The sequence below is a fragment of the Acanthochromis polyacanthus genome, chromosome 4 (assembly GCF_021347895.1).
Source record: "Acanthochromis polyacanthus isolate Apoly-LR-REF ecotype Palm Island chromosome 4, KAUST_Apoly_ChrSc, whole genome shotgun sequence".
NCBI classification, from domain to species: Eukaryota; Metazoa; Chordata; class Actinopteri; family Pomacentridae; genus Acanthochromis; species Acanthochromis polyacanthus.
In genome coordinates, this window is record NC_067116.1 from 45,677,463 (window position 1) to 45,698,680 (window position 21,218).

Consider the following 21,218-nt stretch of genomic DNA (forward strand, 5'->3'; position numbering starts at 1 on the left):
ATCACTGGCTCTAAAAAATCCAAGATGGCGACCAGGAAGTAGCAAAATCCGGGCTTCATTTTCTCGGCGTTGAAACCAACAGGTGACATCACGGTTAGTTCATGCCTGGTGCAGCCCAAAATTTATGTCTGTGTCTGCTAAATTACAAAAGCAATAGTGTGTATGCAGAGAATACAGACATTTACTGCACGAGTGAGGACCAGAGTCTCCAACTAGACTAGAAAGTAGCATAATAACACCAACTATACCTCCATGTTTTCCGTGCATTGATCTGCAAAGGAATACAATCTGAATTTAAAGTGGTAGCAGATAAAATTTTGTTAGGAACTAAATATTGGACTGGATTGGATTTATCACATTTATGTGACAGTTTGTGCACATATCTGAGACCATTTGGGGTTCAGTGTCTTGCATGAGATCAGTTTTGGGTGCATCACCTCAGAACTGTTCCAACAAAAGTGCAAATATTTCTACCTTCTACCGTGATTCTCAACTTAACATTTTCAAGCTCTTTGTTGTTACTTAAATAAAACAAAAAACTTATTTCATCATGTTTTAAGCTCTGTTGGAAGCATGCTACCTCTTAGCTTAGCATAAAGTCTGAAACAGGAGGATTCAGCTCGCCCATCAGAAGTCAAAGGTGTCTGCTGGTACGTCTAATCAGGCTGGAAGATGGAAATCCCTGGACTGCTCCTAGAAACCATCAGGCAGCTAATGCCTGTTACTGCTTTCATTTTTGTACAAATCAACATCTTATGTAACTCTGTACGTAGATTTCAGACTGTTGAACCCTCGCTAACATGAGTAGTAATAGAAAATTCCAGAACTCACGATGCTTACTTTGTCTTTTTGAAGTCTACTGTTTACAGCTCAAATAGCAGGATTGGAAAGTGGTTTGAAGGGTTTTCTCTAATTCAATTCCCAAATTAAAGACTTTAGCTGGAGAGAATGTGGACTGTGGATCATCTTATCTCATTTCTTTCTGTACACCGTGTCACTGTAGTGATGCTGAGCAGAGACAGCATGAGGCTCATTCCAGAACTGGAGGACATTCAGGCTTCACAATGTTTGAAAAATAAACCTTCTCTCTCCCAGGTTCCTGCTCCGTATTGATCAATAATAGGTATTGATTGGCTCAGCTTCTTATTCCAAGTTTTCCAGACGGCTGCAGGGAAGCCCTAGAACAAACTAACCCATGGAAGGCAATCTAGGCAGGAAAGACAGGCTCAGGACAGTGATTACACTCACTAGAGTCACAGAATCTAGAGTTAACCAAGAATCAAATACGGACCTGAAGTTCTAGGCAGGAACACAAAGACCAGAAGCACTGCAGAGTGACTGCACTCACAAGGAACTCTGAACTACCAAACTACACCAACCTGGAAATACTACAGTTAGACAGGCTACCAAGAGAACTCAGAATAAACATGAGAGGATCCAAAATAACAACTCGAAGGCTTAGCTAGTCTGGAACGCTCAGACTGGGACTTAGAGGGGTAACGGGGCAGAAGAACCAGGGAGATGGTTTGATCTGGAGCGGCTGAAGAAGACTCGGTGTGTGTCAGGTGGTGATAATCACGGTGGTTTTGGGCTGTGGTGACATCAGGGAAGGTAGAGGGAGAATAATCTAGAAGGGCAGGTGGAGGAGTGATCCACCAGGTGATCCAGGAAGACGAGGAACAGACCGAGCAGGTGGCAGGCCAGACCAGGAAGAAACAAAAGACGAGTTACCAGAGGCTGATAGAACGGTGGATAGAAGTGATTATTGATGGTTCAGAGATGAGTGGAGTCTGACTTCATGCAGCACAGGTGAGCCTGATTGGCCAGACTCCACCTGCTGATGCTGATTAGAACCACCTGCAGCCTCTGTAGCAGCACACCGAGGAGAAGACAGAGGATGAAGGTAGGGGAGAGCACCATCAGCATGTTTTAGCATTTTGTACGTGGATTATTTGGAATTTGATGGATGGGATGTAAAATGTCCTCCCTTTCTGGAATGACTGGTACGTACTTTAGTCCCCTAAATGTCTCAAAGCTTCACTTTGCTGTGTGATCCGGCTAAGCGCCTTATCCCTCCTGTTGTCCTGTGGGTCAAACTGACCCGGTTTAAAGTTTGAAAATGTAGAAAAACAATTATTTTCACAGTGAAACTTCTGATGTTCACATTATCAACATTTTTGAGAAATCTTTGAATATTTTTTGGTCAGAAAAAAGAAATGAACATTCATAAAAAAATCACCAAAAGCCAGCGAATTTCACTGGATTTCAGTTCTTTTTTTATTTTTTTATTTTTTTACTGAATGTTCTTAAAGAAAATATTAGAAGTTTTACTGATATATATATATATATATATGTGTGTGTGTGTGTAATCATTTTAGATATTTTTAGGATTTTTTGAAGATTTTTACTCAATTTTTGAAAATATTTACAAGAATTTTCTTGCTGAATTTGGTTTAAAAAAAAAAAACTTAAGGAATTATTGGAATTTTCTTCCTGAAGGTTTTGCAAATTTTCAGAAATTTGGGGATATTTTTGGCTAAATTTAAGTATTTTTTTCAGACAAGGAAACAATATTTTTTGGTGCCTGTAAATGAGGACAACAGGAGGGTTAAAGGACTGTGAGTGTTGTCTGTTACACCGAGCAGGTTTGTTTCTCAGTCTTCCTAAGTTTAAGTTTCCCACCTTTCTCTTATGGAAGGCGTCAGAAGAACAGCAGAGAACAGTCCTGCAGCAGTCTGCAGGTCACAGAGTTTGTCAGGATTAAAGCAGAGAGTCTGGCTGCCTCGGCTCAGTCTGCTGGGCTTCGTTACAGACGTGTGTGTGTGTGTGTGTGTGCACAGAAAGAAGTGTGTGAAATCACATTTGTCTTTGAGAGCTTACTGCAGTGTGTGCAGGGTTTAAATACAAAGTTAATCTGTGCAGGATGCAGTGAGAACATTGTTGTTTAGCGCCGCTGTGGGAGTGTGCAGGTGGAGTGCCAACGTGTGCATTAAGTGGCGTGCAATGTGTTCAGCTTCACTGCTTTAGTAGGCCAAAGTCAGCTCATCAGTCACGCCTGGCCCTGCCAGACCCTTCACACATGCTCACATTCCATTAATCCCACATTTTCACTTGCACTGAGCTGTACAGCCAGAGACGCATGCACGGACGCCCACGCTTCTATTCAAACGGACAGGGAAGTGTAGGTCAGACACAGGGAGAGCATCGCTTGGATGTGACCCAGAGGTGTAAAGCAGGATCTGTTCCAGCCATAAGAAAGCCCAGAGGACCAGTGCCTCTGACCTGATGTCCTGCGGTGTCAGAGCTTTGGCAGGAGCTGTGAAGTCGTGTTCCTCAGGGCCACGGATGGCTTCAGAAAGCAAAGTGATAAATTAGAGCGAGAGCTTAGCGGAGCTGGACCGAAAAGATTCTGTGACTCTCAGCTTTCCTCAGCGGGGATTTGTCTTGGCTTTTGTTCAGGTCTGCGGACAGCAGGGAAGAGGAGGAAGCTACTGAGATGCTGATGATCGGTTTATTCACAGACAACTTTATTGTTCTATGAATGGCAGATGGGAAAGTTGTTAAATTGGTTGCTTGGAGTTTATCGCCGTGGAAGGCCTTCCTCTGGCCGCTCTGCAGCTTTGATGAAGGTCAGAGGTCAGACGGCGCTGCTCTCTAAAAAATGATGCGCACAGGTTGCATCTGTCTTTCTGAACCACGACTTCAAAGGAAATCATGTTTAACCAACAAACTACGATGAGTTCAGGGGACTGGCTGTTCCTCCTCAGTCACAGGCGTTTTAAATGACCAGTCTGAACTGTTAGATAGAAGATGGGACTGGAAATCCAAAAATAGAAGTTATCAAGCCAGTTTCATGCAATTAATTCAACTTTAATTCAGTTTTAAATGAATTAATGCAGAAATATGAGTTTAAATTACACACAATAATGAGTTTAGGTTCCCTGAACTTGAAACTTTTGAGCTCAAGCTGAAGAAAATAAACAAGCCAATTTAATGAAGTTAAAGCAACGTATCTTCAGTTTTAAATGAATTAATGCAGACATTTTAGTTTAAATTACACAGAATAACAGTTTAATTCAGTTTCAAATCAACTAATGTAGGAATTTTATGTTTAAATTACGCACAATATTAACTTATTGTAATGTTATATCAGCTCAAAAGGTTTAGTGGAACTGGTTTGGTGGAAAGGATTCCTTCAGATACTTTCTAGAGTTTGGTCTGAGATAAAGCACTGGGAAGCTTCCATCAGTTTTTCTGCTGTAGAATTACAGTGAAGGTAAAGTAGTTGTACTGATCCAAACATCCCGTTTTCCTTCCAGTCTATTCAAAGTCTGAGTTAAGTTGCAGTAAATTGCGTAACTTCATCGATTTTTGGTTCCAAGTCTTTGTTCTGGTTTAAGTCCCTCTGAGGACTCGCAGTTTTCGGTGTTTAACAAATTACTGAGTTGAAAACTGCTTTCACAACATTATCAGCCTCAGAGGTTTTAGCTGGGGCCAAAAGGAGTCAAACGCTCTCATTGTGGATCTTGTCTTTTCCAAATGTGATAACTCCCAAATCCAGCTTTTGGCCAGTGTCCACCTTTTAACAGGATAATTCGGCGCTGTTGGAAACAAATTGCAGCTCTAGAGATCCATTTCCTCTGCCCTAATTACAGCCTGATTCTTGCACCCCGGCTTGCTGGGTTATAGATAGCATCTTTATGTCTCACGTCGTTCCTGTGGAATGCAGAGGTTTAAATAAATCAGCAACACATTTGCGACTTTCTTCATGTAAACCACATGTCTGTGATTATTGTTGTGTCCACACAGATGGTCGACGATGATTTCTTTCTTAATGACTCTTCCTGGAATCGTCGCTCGTTGCCAGTGAACAAAGCGAGCGCGTGTTTCTGCCAAGGACCTGGCAGCCTGTTGGAAATGCACACATTTCCAGAAATAGGAAAAGTACAACTCTCCTCAGAGCAGAAGTGACTTCAGAAGTGTGTGTGAGTCACGTTTACTGATAACTCGGAGGTGTCATGTCACTTCCAGACAGCGAGGGTTCAGGCTGGAAGTCACCCTGGTAATAAAGCTGAGTGTAGGGCAGAGCAGCTGTGCTGAGGACCGTATACGCTGGTCTTTATGACCTCGTCCTCCCATAACCATAATTACAAAATCATTACCAGGATGTTCTCGCCCTAATGCTGAGAAACAGCTGTCTTCAGGCTGACAGCTTCCACTGGCCATCGAGAGAGTTCTTTTAATTAGAAACCTCGTCACTTCTGCACAGTCCAACTGGACCACTAAATGGTGCTTTGTCCTGTTGGGTTTGAAGCAAACAAATCGCTTCAGTTCACTGTAAAAACTGATGATGTGTGCGAGGTACAGAATGAACCGAAGAACTGAGTTTCTTAGAGAGGAAAGAGCCTTCCAGTTGGACCGCTTTGGTGGAAATGCTGCCACGACTCTTATTCCAATAAATAATCACACTTTGCTGGTTTGTTTCTAATTTTTCCATTGCAATGAGCAGAGAGATGAAAACTGCCCAGCATTTAATTCTGTTCCAGTGAAGAACAGGAACGACGGCTTATTTACAACACAACAGTGAGCAGTGAGCTCTCTTACTGATGTTTTCAACTTTATGGTTCTAGAAGTACCAGATCTGACTTTTCCTGGGACAAAACAACTTTCTAGAGATGTAAAGGCATCTCCCTTGGAGGACCTTTAGCCTCGGCTACATTCCGTACACTGACTAATGAGTCTCCTCAGGTAGAAACTCCAAACCTGTCGGGTCCCAGTTTCTGATCCTGTTTGTGCAACAGGAAAATGTCACATTATGAAACACTGGAAAACATATGAGCATTTAGTTTCTGTGAGAGAATAACTGTCATTATAACCTCTAATCTTTAGTGCAGAATGGTCTGACTGCACCTCTATCATTCTGCTGTAAGAGGAAAAAGATCTGGTTCGTTTGTTTTAATTGAAACCAATCAGTCGTTCAGTGCTAAGCCGAGGATGCTGTGATGGCCGTGGCTACTGGTTCATTTCCCACAGAAGAAAACACCACAAAAAACGCAGCTAGAAGGTCCTCGGTTTTTCCATCAGACACACACCAACACACAAGCCGGGACTTCCTGTGTTTCGCAGCCTCTTGTAAAAAAACACCCAGATGTGAGCAGCTCACCGACGACACCAGCGGAATACAGAGGGGCATTGTGCTGAAGAAACCCCAGATATGTGCACCCCCCCCCCCCCCCCCCCGGCTCCGGGTCACTGGGACAAACCGCCTTCCTCCACCTGCAGGAGGCAGGAGGGGAGGTTATCCAGTGAGATCATCCTCTTCTCGCTCCAAATGTTTCCAAAGAAATAGTTCCTGTTACAGAGAAAACACGTGACGCTGACCTCCAGCGTCGCTCCGTCTTACCTGTCTCATCATCTTCGCTTCCCCTCGCCCCTCTCGAGTCTTTCCACATGCCTCCTTGACCTATTTAAGTAAAAAATGTTTTTGTGAGGAGGGGGAGCTGGTGAAAAATGAGCGAGTTTACCCAAGCTGCCCTCAGCATGCTGGAACGGTTTTCTCCTTGCTAGGAAAACTGTAATCAGTCACTGCAGAGCTTCACATCGCGGCTCCTCGCTGTTGGCCTTAAGAAGAGGGTCAGCGGAGTTAACACACGGCCCGGAACAAGCTGAAGCCGAAACCTGAGAGGCAACCTGTAAACGCCCCAGAATTTAGCGGCGTTTGCTCTAATTTATCACCACACGTTGCCATGAGGCACAATCCAGACGAGAGCAGCCCTCTGCCAAGCGCTGCACATGAGAAAGTTAACTGGAACTCCTCCTGGACTTCTTTCTGCAATAAATACATGGAAGAAATGACAGTTTTTTTTTTTTCAGTAAATTACACCTCGCTCAAACTACACACATCCAAGATTCATGCTATTGTGCTTTGACTCATGCAGCTGAAGTGTGCCTGAGTAAGCTTCCAGTAAGGCAGCAGGCGTGGGTGATGACAATGAAAAGCTACCTTAGAGTATATTCACTCATTATGACTCACACAAGTCATATTTAGTGTGTTTAGGTGCAGCAGAAATAAGTGGGTGGATTACAGCGGCTCAAATACCTCCTGTTGGCAAGTGTGCAAACTCAGAAAGTCTCATTAGACAAAGTGAGCTGCAGGGAAGCTCAGTCATTTCCCCTCCACTGCACCGCTGCTGCTGCTGCACGCCACAAACGGCAGACGCACAAAGACACAAACGGCAGACGCACAAAGACACAAACGGCAGACGCACAAAGACACAAACGGCAGACGCACAGACACAAACGTCAGACGCACAGAGACACAAACGTCAGACGCACAGAGACACAAACGTCAGACGCACAGAGACACAAACGTCAGACGCACAAAGACACAAACGTCAGACGCACAGACACAAACGTCAGACGCACAGACACAAACGTCAGACGCACAAAGACACAAACGTCAGACGCACAAAGACACAAACGTCAGACGCACAAAGACACAAACGTCAGACGCACAAAGACACAAACGTCAGACGCACAAAGACACAAACGTCAGACGCACAGACACAAACGTCAGACGCACAGACACAAACGTCAGACGCACAAAGACACAAACGTCAGACGCAAAGACACAAACGTCAGACGCAAAGACACAAACGTCAGACGCAAAGACACAAACGTCAGACGCACAAAGACACAAACGTCAGACACACAGACACAAACGTCAGACGCACAAAGACACAAACGTCAGACGCAAAGACACAAACGTCAGACGCACAAAGACACAAACGTCAGACGCACAAAGACACAAACGTCAGACGCACAAAGACACAAACGTCAGACGCACAAAGACACAAACGTCAGACGCACAAAGACACAAACGTCAGACGCACAGACACAAACGTCAGACGCACAGACACAAACGTCAGACGCACAAAGACACAAACGTCAGACGCACAAAGACACAAACGTCAGACGCACAAAGACACAAACGTCAGACGCACAAAGACACAAACGTCAGACGCACAGACACAAACGTCAGACGCACAGACACAAACGTCAGACGCACAGACACAAACGTCAGACGCACAGACACAAACGTCAGACGCACAGACACAAACGTCAGACGCACAGACACAAACGTCAGACGCACAGACACAAACGTCAGACGCACAGACACAAACGTCAGACGCACAGACACAAACGTCAGACGCACAAAGACACAAACGTCAGACGCACAGACACAAACGTCAGACGCACAGACACAAACGTCAGACGCACAGACACAAACGTCAGACGCACAGACACAAACGTCAGACACACAGACACAAACGTCAGACGCACAAAGACACAAACGTCAGACGCAAAGACACAAACGTCAGACGCAAAGACACAAACGTCAGACGCACAAAGACACAAACGTCAGACGCACAAAGACACAAACGTCAGACGCACAGACACAAACGTCAGACGCACAAAGACACAAACGTCAGACGCACAAAGACACAAACGGCAGACGCACAAAGACACAAACGGCAGACACACAAAGACACAAACGGCAGACACAAACGGCAGACGCACAAAGACACAAACAGCAGACACACAAAGACACAAACAGGCCGGTGCAGGGAGAGGAAATGAATGTTGAACTTGCGATTACTATATAGACAGAGGGGCATGAAAGGCGCTGAGGTTACAGTGGAAAGTGCAGGAAGGAAGGAAGAAAAGTAAAAGGAGACTAAAGGACAATGAAATATCCTTTTGAGCGGCGATGAAAGGAATGAAAAGGAGAGTAGAGCTCCCAAACATCCATGCTGTGGGTGTCTGGTTGGGTTGGACGCTGGCTCAGCAGAAAGCTTCCCGTCTGCCGGGAACTCCAATTAGTTCATCTTATGGAAGCTGCTGCTACATGTTTAAGACGCTCAGCAAAGAGGCTTTTATTCTGCAGTACAGTAGCCGGATCACTGCACTGTACAACAAACAAAAGATCCTGGAAAAAAAACGATCTAAAAAACCAGTGGAATACAATAAACCTGGTGTCGTCCTGTGGGTCAAATTGAGCCGTTTTAAAGTTTGAAAATGTGGAAAAATAGTATTTTCACAGTGAAACTTCTGATGTCCACATTTTTCAACATTTTTGGTGAAATTTTGAACGTTTTGTGGTCAAAAAGAAATGTTAAAAATGTTTCTGTAGAACATTCACAAAACATCAAACAAAATCCAGTGTTTTTCTGGATTTGAGTTTTTTGTTTTTAATGTGAATGTTCTTAAAATATTAGAAGTTTTACTGATATATATATATATATATATATATATATGGAATCCCTTTAGAGATTTTTTTGGAAGATTTTACTCATTTTTTGAAAATGTTTACAAGATTTTTTTTGCCAAATTTAGGGGATTTTTTTTAAGTAAAACTTTTAAGAGAAACTCTAAAGGAATTATTGGAATTTGGAAAAATACAGGTTTTTGATGTGGATGTCATTTATAGTTTGTTTTTGTGGTAAAATGTAAAATAAAAATGAGTCTGATTTTATTGGATGTCTGTAATTTAACACAATGTGAATCTGTAAAACAGTATAAAAATAATTAACCATTTTTCAGTCCTTAATATATACAGATTGTCAAAGAGCAGAACATGTGTTTAAATTATTTTTATATCTATATTTATAGTTTAAGTACAGGTAAAAAAAATAATTTCCAAAAAATCAAATGTTGTGAAAGAATTACCATTTGGAAAAAAAAATAGATTTTTAATGTGAACACTGTATTTTGGCCTGTTTTAGTTTTTATTTTTCTGTAGTTTTATAAGATCTGTAACTTGGCAGAACAGGGAATCGTTCTAATGTAAAATAACAGTAAATTGTTAAACATTCCCGTTAATGCTCATTTTAACAGCGTCCAGCCCTTAGTGTGATCTACTTCCTGCTGCTTTTCCTCCTCTGTGCTCCTGATTATATTTGGACTTTCTTTGCCCTGAACCTAACTTCTACTGTTTTAGCCCCTCACCCAGTTTTCCTCTCCTTTCAGCAAATTCCTGCCTGACTGTAGCGTACAGCTGGCTCGACTTACCGCCTCCCCCAGTCTGCTTGATTAGCTTTTGGTTTTTGTGGCCTGAGGGGCTTTAGAGCCTCCAAAGAAACAGTAAGAAGTGCTCTTAAAGTGTTAAAGCGGCTTGTTTGTTTCCAGCTAACAGAAGAAACCTCTGCTGTGTCTTCCAGTTCAGTCCTGTAACGTCAGGTGTATGAACGGAGGCAGCTGCTCCGAGGACTCCTGCTCCTGTCCGAAGGGATACACCGGCAGCCACTGTGGACAGCGTGAGTACGAGCTGCTGCAGTCAGCACAGCCGGCTGTGAATGCATGTGCTGAGCTGCACTGGTCATATGTGAACCCAAGTATAAATACATGAACAAAAGCAGAAATGCACTACTAGTAAAGAGCAGGCATATCATGGCAGTGTGAGTTTTCAGTGACTCCTGTAACTCTGATGGAAACACTGAAACACTAAATCTTTGCCAAAAAATCAACCATGTTTGGGGTCTTTCATAGATTTATTATCAGTCACAATCTGCTCAAAATACAAGTGCATCATCTTGGATCAGTTTTAGTGATGTAGAAAGTTGAGCTATTTGGCCACAATTACCAGAAATATGTGTTTAAGCCCAAGAACATCAAAGCTACCATCAAGCATGGTGGTGGCAGTATCATGGTGCTCTACACAAAGCAAATGGAATGATGGATCACCTCCACATCCTTCAGTAAAACCCAAAATCATCATCAGAAGGTTAATCGTGGGCGTTCCAACAAGGCAATGAGGCCAAACATACATCAGATGTAAAGAAACGGTTCCATCAGACTAGAATGAAGGTTCTAGACCGGACTCCCCAAAGTCCTGACTGAAACCCATCAAGAACCTGAAAAAAAAAGTCAGAAAGACAACTTTAGTGGAACAGAAGTCAGAGATACAACCAAAGCTTACAGACGACCTAAAATACAGTAAATCTATTGAACAATCTAAATTTGCAATTGTTTTTTGTGACTAAGTTGAACGTGTTTCAAAGATTCTGTCATAGAAAGACTTACAGGAGTCACTGGAAACTCATGACTGCCATGATACACATGATCTTTATATGTTGTTGTAAACATGTAAAGATCTTGTTCACAGCTGTGTGTTCCACTTGCTACAATATATACAGTATTAGAGTCCATATTAGGGGTGTGACGATACACTCAGCTCACGAGATGAGATGATTCACATAACGAGGCGATATTTTCACATTATTTTAAGAAAACTAAAATGACAGAATATATAACTGGACAAAGAGGTTTTTTTTTTATTTGACAGTCACCAAGATGCACGGACATTTTGAAATGTTTTGTAGCTTACATCCATGCATGCCGGTGTTTTGGCGCGAGCTCTCGCGCGATTTCGGGACAAGATTTGCTTTCTGGTTAAAACCCTACAGTGTAGTTTCTGATGTGAATTGACCTTAAGGATTATCATCCTACAGAAATTTGATCAAATAAAACTTTACCCGAGTCTGGTTCTGCTCAAGGTTTCTTCTACTTGGTAAAATGGAGTATTTTCTTCCTGCATGCTTCCTCCAAGAGACTTAGGATTTGTTGGGTATTTCTATTTAAATATGTTGTAAATTTGTGTAACATAAATAAAGTTGAACTGAATTTTATGCAGTAATGATTAAGGCTAAAACGCAAGTTTATCAAAAATAATGGAAATTAAACAGACTAATTTAGAACTAAAACTAGATGGTAATGAGCCACTGTATGCAGGATTTGCTTACATTTTTGTGTAATACTTTAGTACTGCAACAACATACAGTATGAGGGAAAAAAATGTGTTCTCTTAACATTAAAGTATGAAAATATATTCTAATAGACCTCAAAAATAAAGTAATAAACATGTACATGTGTATAATCTTTAAATGGACTGAATGTCTCAAAAAAGAAACATGATAACCACTTCTTCTCATATTCTTTGTGTTTGTAAATCATCGGCAGTTGAAGACCTTCTAAGGCTATACCAGCCCCTGTTTTGGTGAATTTACAGTCAGAAACCCTGTCTGCATTCAGCGCTATGTTCTGTTACCGCTGTAGAATCCCAAAGACTGATGCATCAACTAAAGGTTCAGACTAAGCGTTGGTGTGAGGAACTGTGAAAGACGGATTGTTTTCAACGTGAGCAGTGACTTCCAATGAATCCTGTTTTTCTTCTTCTGGTGTCTGCTAGCTGTGTGTGAGAACGGCTGCCAGAACGGTGGACGCTGCATCGGACCCAACAGATGCGCCTGTGTCTACGGTTTCACTGGCCCGCAGTGCGAGAGAGGTGAGAGTTCGTCATCTTTCCTCTGTGGTTCTGCACGATGTTCCACTTTCTACTCAGTATGCATCCACATGACACCAGCCTGCCTGCTGGTACCAGACGTTATCAGGAAAACCAAAGAGCTGAGACGGTGTAGAGGGAAGACGCATCGTTTAACAGCAGGGGTGCTGTTGGTTATATTTACTCACTTCACATGCACCTCTACTGACATCATTCGTAGAAAACAGGAGTCCAAAAGGTGAAGATTTCGAGCAGCAAGACGACGAGCCAGTTTGTAATTAAGCCTACAGATAAACATTACAGCTGGTACATGGACTGCTTGTTTAAGAACCCCTTTGGGTTTGCAAACCAACTTCCTAGTTCAGCTTTTACCTGCCATGCTTACAGTGGTTGAACAAACACAGTTAAACCCTCTGAAACTCAAGGATTTCAGACCTTTTGTATTTATTTTACTGCAGTCACATTTTCTTTCATTATGGGCTCATTTTTCACTGCAGTATAAAGTCCTGCACCTCTATGGAAACAGCACAACCATGAACTCAGAAATGACTTTGGTCCAGGATAGCAACGATATAATGCCTGAAATCATAAAAAAAAAACACAAAGGTGAATTTCTTTGATTATTTATTTTTATGGAACTGAAAATCAAGATGTGCAATGTTTTTTCAAATGCACAGAAATGTTATCACTGCTGGAACCATTGGCTGCACGTCCTGCTGCAGGTGTGTCACTGCTTGCTTCAGACCAGGTCGCTGTAGACACAGCCTGCAGTTCAGCCGAGAAGTCCTTCAAGTTTTGTCTTGTGCAGCCGAGTCACTTACAAGTGCAGAATTTTTAGTTTTTGAGAGAATCCAATTACAAATGCTGTGTTTTTGACAACTTTTTAAAATAAGATGTGTATATTTGTGAAATATCAACATTTTAAACTTAGATTGGATTCAGTTTTAAAGTAGTAGTATAAGGATGGTCAAAAAGTTGAAAATCTTTCTGCTTTTACAGTTTTAATTTTAGGGGCTTTTACTCCCAAAACCTGCCTTTCAAACTCATTGACTTTAGAGGTTTATTGTATTTTCACATGGTGATGTCTGCTCACTTCTGCTTTCACTTCCAAGCACACAGCTCAGATGATGCAGGAGACATGGAAACTTGTTTACCACTTTGTGACCGTCTGACTGCTTCTGTTCTTTGTCCTCGTTGATTCTCAGAAATCACTAAGACATTGTGGGTAAAATGTGGTTGAGAAGGTTGTGCATAAAAAGTTAATTTTGCAGTTTGACCCTCGACTGAACCTCAAGTTACTCTTGGTGGCAGTTTTGTACTTAACACGGTTTAACTGCTGACTAATGTCAAGAACTAAACAAGAAATGCAGAGACCTTGCTCAGTGCGCTGTGGCTGAAATGGTGTTTTTCGTGTTTGGGAATCGATGCATCCAGCAGACAGACGGTGAAACTGAAGGGTGTGGTGTGAGCCCGCCTTCTATCAATACTCTCCCACACACACTTTAATGTTAAGATATCTGAGCAGGAAGGCTTTGATGCTGCTTCAGGTTGCTCCTATCAGTCCAGACCTTCCTTCATTCATTACTTCAGCGCTTGGTGAGAATTCTCCGGATGACTTCATGCACTGAGCTCAGACAGACGGACGGTGGGCGTTGGTCTCTTTGAACAGTAGCCTTCGGTATGTGAGCGATGGCAGGGAGTTGGAGGGAGGTGGTAGCGTCATCCTTTGGCAGATGAAGAAACGTCTGAACTGCTTTAATTTCTGCTCGCCTCAGTTCACCTCCAGCCTTACCTTTTGCTGACCCTCGCCTCCCCCCTGCTGTGAACTACAGTAAACAGAGATAGATTGGAGATCTCGGCCTTACCTCTTCTAATCTTTACTTCATTGCTTTGTATCCAGCTTCAGCCACCGCTTAATCAAACTCTGACTTTTCTCGCCGTCTCCTCGCTCCCCATCACTCACCAAACCTCCTGGGTCTTGTTTTCTAGGAAAATACAACATTTGTGGGGCTCAGTTTGTCGGAGGGAGCCTTAAAAACATCTGGCAGTAAATGCAGCCCCACAACCTCCTCCCCAAAACCGTCCTCACAGGACCGACAAAATAGGCTTTCTTTGTGGACGGGTAGTGGACGTTTCCTGATGAGGAGTGGAACAAGGTAAAGAGGGAGGGGAGGAAGATGAAGATGGAAATGGACTCCCCAGCTGTGTACACAAAGCCTGTTGGAGTGGAGCAGCAAACACTCTCAGAACTTTTAGGCATTGCAAAGGGAGCGCTGATAAATCTGTGTGTGTGTGTTTTGGATCGCATTCTGCATTTCTTCATGAGGAGAAAGGTGATGGGCTGGATATGTTAATTTAGCTCCATAAATCATCAGGAATCATATTAGCAACAGACACGAAAATGATCCCCTGGCAGCACGAATCGAAGGTTGAATATCAGTAATTAGAATTTAATTAGCTGCAGTTAGCTTACTCACTGCACCATTAGCAACCAGCTCACAGGGGGACGCTTAAGCATTTATCGGACTGAAAATTAGACGACTGAATACCCCCTGAGATGTTCAATAATTCTGATAAACGAGCATTAAGTTTCCTAAACATTGGGTTTGGCCTGAGAAGCCGCTGCGCCCTGCTCGCTGTATATTGTGGTTTTGGAGTTTGTGTAACTGAGGCCGTGAGTCAGTAGATTTACTGCGTGATTCAGGGAGAAGACTGCTGATGAACTGTGATTATGAGGCCAGTGAAAGTCAGTCAGTTTGGGTGAACTGTGGAATGGAGTCATGGGAAACCACGGAGTGTGTTTGGAGTGTGTGCAGCTATGTGTGAGGCTTTCTGACGGGGGTCGACTGATATGGGGTTTCTAGACCTGATGCGGATTATTGGTAATTAAGGAAGGCTGCTGACCTATATTTGGAACCATATGCATTAAATGTAGTGTTTTAACAGGATGTGACAGCAGAGAGCCTGTCATTCATAACTAGACTTCTTCATTAATGAGGCTGACAGCAACTGAATGTGTAAAATAGAAAGGATTAAATTATCTCTTCTTTTTATGTAGATCGACTCAAGTTGATCAGTTTTACGTCTGTTCTTCTCTATTTTCTGAATCTTTCACTGTTTTATCACTTCTAAGAGCTGATTTAAATCCCACATTCTGAACAGTACCTCCTCCAGAGCAGGTTGGCTGTCCAGTATCAGTTACTATGGAGATCTAGGAGGTTAAAACTCCAACTTTATCAGCTACCACACTCCTCTTAAATAGTACTACCCTTGGGATTCCCTTTAAAGCAAGCTTTTTAAAAACATTTTAATCCCACCACTTTAGCACCAGTTGAAGCACCTATTGACCTTTGCTTTCTCATTGGTTGAATCATAAAGATTTTGGTTTTCCAGAAGCGCCACCATGACGTTGACATTTGCGGTTTTGAGCAAAATGTCAACGACTTCTGAGACATTTTGGAGCCGTCAAACTTCAGTTTTCCATCCAGAATTCTGACCGCGTCAAACCGTTTGGTCCAATACTTTGGTGTAACATCAAATGGTTGTAAACCTACGACCTCAGTGACCTTTGTAGAGACGTTAACACACTAAATTACCGCTGACGTTAACTTTGGACCCAGAGAGGCGTTTGTTTTTATCACATCTAACGTTCACTGTGTGCATCATCTGACAAAATAAGCCTTAGCGCTCATGCTAATGTGTATTTTCACATCATTTCATGTGGATATACAGCAGCAGGGAGCTGAAGTGTCTGCAGAGCTTCAGTTCATTAAGCTAGCTCTGCTGCAAAACTTCGAGGCCGGTTCCTGTCCGGTCCAGACCGAATAAACCGATAATTGTAGAGGAGCAGTTGTGCACCCCAGTGAGCGGTGACGTCAGGGGGCATTCAGAGGTGCTGGAAGTGTAGGAAGTTGTGCTATTTCTGCTCTATTGACTCTGGATAAGAGTGGACAGAACATGGCTGGACAGGAGGGTGTGACTCCGTGGAAAATATCCCCAAGTGACAGTTTGGTTGGAGTCAGCCGGTTTGGAGCCGCTGAGTTTCATCTACAGCGAGCCTATATTGCCTTTTAATGGCATCAGCCTCGTGTGTTCTTTCCATATGCTGAAATTTCTGCCTCTGAGTCACAAAGGAGCTGAAAGTCCAGAGAACTGAAGGAAAAAAATGGGTTTCTCTGGACGACGTAATGAGTCGGGTGCCTGGTCCAGACGCCGTGCATGTTCTGAATAAAAATATCCGTGTTATTTATTAAACATAATTAGGATCATCACATTTCACAAGCTGTTTTTAGCGTCTGCCTTTCATGGAGGCACTGAATTTTCATGATCCTTTGGATAAACAAGAACTTATTCACCTCCGTGGCAGGCCAAACGCACTGAGTCTGGTTTGCTCAGATCGCCTCGTGGGACGGTGACGGAGTTGGCTTTGACCAGGCCGTTTGAAAAATGGACCTTTTTACTCTTAGTTCAGCTAAAAACGCTCCACAAAGACTTCCCCTCTGTCAAACCTGAGTGGAAGCTGTTGATGGAACCCGCTTTGCCTGACTGCATTCAATAAAGTCTCCATTATTGTTCCACCGCCGCAGAGAGGAAGTTTCCCTAAACCGACTGAAATAGCTGCAGGAGTGGAGACAGATTTTAACAGGACAATGGGAGAGATTTAGACACAATGAAGGAGGAAGTGCAGCATGAAAACCTGATGCTCAGCGATATAGCACCACAGTTACTGCTAGAATAGATATTCAAACTACGTCTGAGGGTTTCTGACTCCTATGTGAGTTTTTTGTTTTTGCATGTGTGATCTGTGGATCACGTTCGCTATAAAACATCATGAACTCATCTTTTCTGGTTTACTTTGTTAATATACTTGATTTGCTCATTTCTCAATAATTAAATGTAAAATGTTGGTTTTTTATTACATCAGTTCTGTGAAGAATGAATTGAAGAATAAAACTCCCCATGAACTCTTGTTTTTTTTTTTTTTTAAGTTTGACTAAACAAACGTGGAAACTTGCTGTTTGTCTTTAAGTTCTGGTTGTTTATTTTCGTCATTCTACTAAAAGAAATCCAACGGTGACTGAGTTCAGCCCCTGCACTCACAGACTGGTTTATTTCACTGCAACAGATTCTTTGTACCGACAGGTCAGAAATGACTTCCTGTCTAGTGAAGTATTTGATTTACCTTCGTCAAGTTTATTGAAATGTTTTCTCAAGTTCAGTGACTTTAACTCGGCTAGATTACATTTTTAAATCTCCTCAGATGACTCTTAACTTGTAAATCCATCACAGTGCATTTTAAGGCTGCAGAGGAACTTTTGTTTCTCCTCTGAATGATCTAAAATCCTTCAGCGTTCAGGCATGAGGCCTACAGATCTGAAACACTGAGGACTTATCGCCCCGTTCTCCCACGGTTGTCGCACTGTATCTGTGCATGTGTGTTTGTGCTGCGTTAAACGTTTGGTCACGTATGACCGACTGCTTCTGGAGGGAAGAAATGAAAGAGCTCTGAGGAGCCATTAGGACTGAAGGAAGAGAGGGATTTCAGGCGTGTTGATAATGGCGCTGATAAGACTAACAGAGACCGCTATGGATGGCCGAGATGGAGATAAACGCCACACACACACACACACACACACACACACACACACACACACACACACACACACACACACACACACACACACACACACACACACACACACACACACACACACACACACACACACACACACACACACTTGAATCATTTATTTCTGTCAGCAGAAGAACAAAACGCTGCAATAAGAAATTCCACAAAACCCGCCAGACATGCTCAGTCTGCACAAACACACACATGTGCACGTGCACACACATAGACAAAAACACACACACCGAGGATAATTAGAAAATTTCTCAACAGGTGAGTAACAGCATGACGTTTAGTCTCAGAGTAAATCTACCAGCTGTATAAAGTCTAGAGAGGACATCCGGCTGAAAACACACATGTTCACACACAGACACACCAAAACACACATGCATACATACGTGTACACCACTGTGCGAAAGTCTGGGCTCACTTAGAAATGTCCTTATTGTTGAAAGAAAAGCAGTTTTTTTTTCCAATGAAGATCACATTAAATGAATGATAAATCCAGTGTAGACATCGTTAATGTGGTAAATGACTATTGTTGCAGTAAACAGCTGATTTTTAATGGAATATCTCCATAGGGGTACAGAGGAACATTTCCAGCAACCATCACTCCTGTGTTCTAATGCTACATTGTGTTAGCTAATGGTGCTGAAAGGCTCATTGATGGTTAGAAAACCCTTGTTCAGTTATGTTAGCACATGGATAGAAGTGGGAGTTTAATGGAAAACATGACATTATCTGGATGACCCCAAACTGTTGAACAGTAGTTTAGGGCAACTAATTTCTGAACACCTTCAAATAATATAGAGCAACTTTCAGTTATTGAGAGCAACTCTAAAACTAATATAGAGGAACTTTTATTAATATAGAGCAACTTTAAATCATGTAAAGGAACTTTAACTCATTTTTAAGCAACTTCAACTAATATAGAGCAACTTTAGTTCAAATACAGCACACACACACACACACACACACACACACACACACACACACACACACACACACACACACACACACACACGGGTTTTTCACACATTTATCTTCCCCTTTATTCATTTAACTCTGCTGAACTCTTGTCACAGCAGAGTAAACCAGAACAACCTTGTTTCCATGTAATAAACTCATATTTCAGGCTTCTTATCTTCCCACGCTTTGCCTCCTGGGACTTCTATAAATACTTCAGCAGTTATTAATGAGTCTGAAATGACAGTTTTCCTCTCCTCTGCTGCCATTTTTCTTTCCCTCCGTTGCTCAGGTCGTCTGTCTGATCCCGTCGCTGGATGCAGTCGATGGGAACGAGTTTTCCTAGAAGGCTCTGAGTTCCAGACAGGATTAAGTATTTTCTCACTCGGGCCTTTACGGCGTGTTATCTCCCTTTAATCCAGCTTTCATCAGAGCAGAGTAATACGTTGGGATGAGTGATTTTTTTTTCTACGGTGTCAGGTTTTTATGTGAGAGGTCAGATCCCGTTAAAAGTGTCTGATATGAATCTATGTGGAGCGATGTGGGTGAAAGAGCGTCAGACTGGGCTCGCCTGCAGCTGGCTGCTTTTATTGGAAGTGCTGCTGTTTGTAAAATAAAACGCTTGTAAGAACGAGAAGACTCCATTAAATCCGACACCCAGGCCATCATTGTGTGTACATTCAGAGATTAGAGTGGATGAAGCTGGAGATGTCAGGATGAGAGACAGAAGTGGCTGGATTTAGGAAATAAAGAGACGAGAGAGGATCACTGAATGTTTTAGAACAGAGGAGTCCAGGTTCCACTTTTAGCCCAGTCTGATCTCCAGTGACCAGTAAAACCAGTAAAGCCACAGCATAGTAACCTTGAAATGACCACAACTCCTCATGGTTCCTTTGGTTTAGTGTAAAAATGTAAGTTTTGAAAAAGTTCACATTAAAGGAATTATCTTTTTACAAAACATTATGAACAAACTAAAATTAAGAAAAAAAGTTTAATTTCATCAACATTCATCCTCAGTTTATCATTTCCACATTACAACTTCCAGATCAGAGAGTTTCTACAAAGGAACACAACATTTAGTCACCTGGACCTGAACCACAGAGGATTTTACTTTAGAAAAGACAAAAAACAACAAAAACAAGACAAAATATTATAAAAAAGAGAAACAAAACGACAAAAGAACAATCTAGGTAGGGCTGGGCGATATGGCCAAAAAATAAAATCTTATATTTTATTTTATTTTTTTTAGTCATCTTGGACGATTTTAATGGATTTTTGTTGTTTCTCTGCGGTCTGTTAGCTATAGCTAGTGCTAGCCATGCCGCACTCCCGTAGCTGCAGCACTCTTCCCATTCTTTAGGATGCCTCTGCTGGAGGTGCTGAAAGAGGTTAGTTGTGCTGCTACTCTTTGTTTCACGGTACTTTTGCAACCCTTGCACATGACTGTAGTTTGCTCTGTGTCAGTCTGGTCAAAGCCGAACCACTTCCATATAATCGATGTAACATGAGGCCCTTTTCTGGCGACCAACTCTTCGTCTGCTGTTCTGTCCGCCATGACGGGGGTGTGAGTGTTTTGGTGGAAGGAGATGAGAGGCGGAAGCAAACGCCAGTGCAGAAGAAGAATCTGTATTGTTATATATTTAAGCTCGCCTCGATTTTACGATTGGGCAGATTTTCAAATCATCAGGTTTTAAAAAGGCAAATTAGTGGAATTAATTTGATTTATCACCCAGAACTAAATCTAGTATTTTACTTCAAGATAAAATCAGCTTGTCATGTACTAGAAAGTATTTTAAATTTATAGTTTTACTAATTTACAATCTGCAGTTAATGTCTTCTCTGTAATTTTTACACTTTGAGGGCCGGATTGGACCCTCTGGAGGACCACTTTTGGACCACGGGCCTCATGTTGGACACCCCTGTTTTAGATCTTTCTGATTAGACCAAATTGCTTCCGAGTGTTGTCAGGATGTTGGATCGTCCTGCTGTCCCAGCCTTCTTCCTCCTGTAGAGCATCCAGATGTTCACCTCTGGACTGATGCTAATGGACCCAGTGCTGTGACTGGGAGGCGCTGCAGCAGGGTTAGGCTTCTTTTTCTGGTTCCAGCCTTTAGTTTGGCTGCATGTGTGTGTTCACAGAGTGTGTGTGCGTTCCTGTGTGTAGGAGAAAGAATGTGAGCGCATGTATGTTTAATTTAGCACGCATGCTCACGCTGCTGAACTGGATGAGCTGAGCGTGGGAGAGTCCGTTTACTCAACACAATCAGACAGTGGAGGCTGGAAGAG

The 21,218-nt window shown here is 42.4% G+C and overlaps 1 protein-coding gene across 1 annotated transcript in view; it reads left to right on the forward strand.

Annotated features, from left to right (window-relative positions):
• Positions 1–21,218, forward strand: part of fbn2b (fibrillin 2b) — a 121,560-nt gene that overhangs the window by 24,882 nt on the left and 75,460 nt on the right. Inside the window, 2 exon segments of the mRNA XM_051946915.1 lie at positions 10,221–10,316; positions 12,248–12,343. Of these exon segments, the coding sequence (XP_051802875.1) occupies positions 10,221–10,316; positions 12,248–12,343 (192 nt within the window).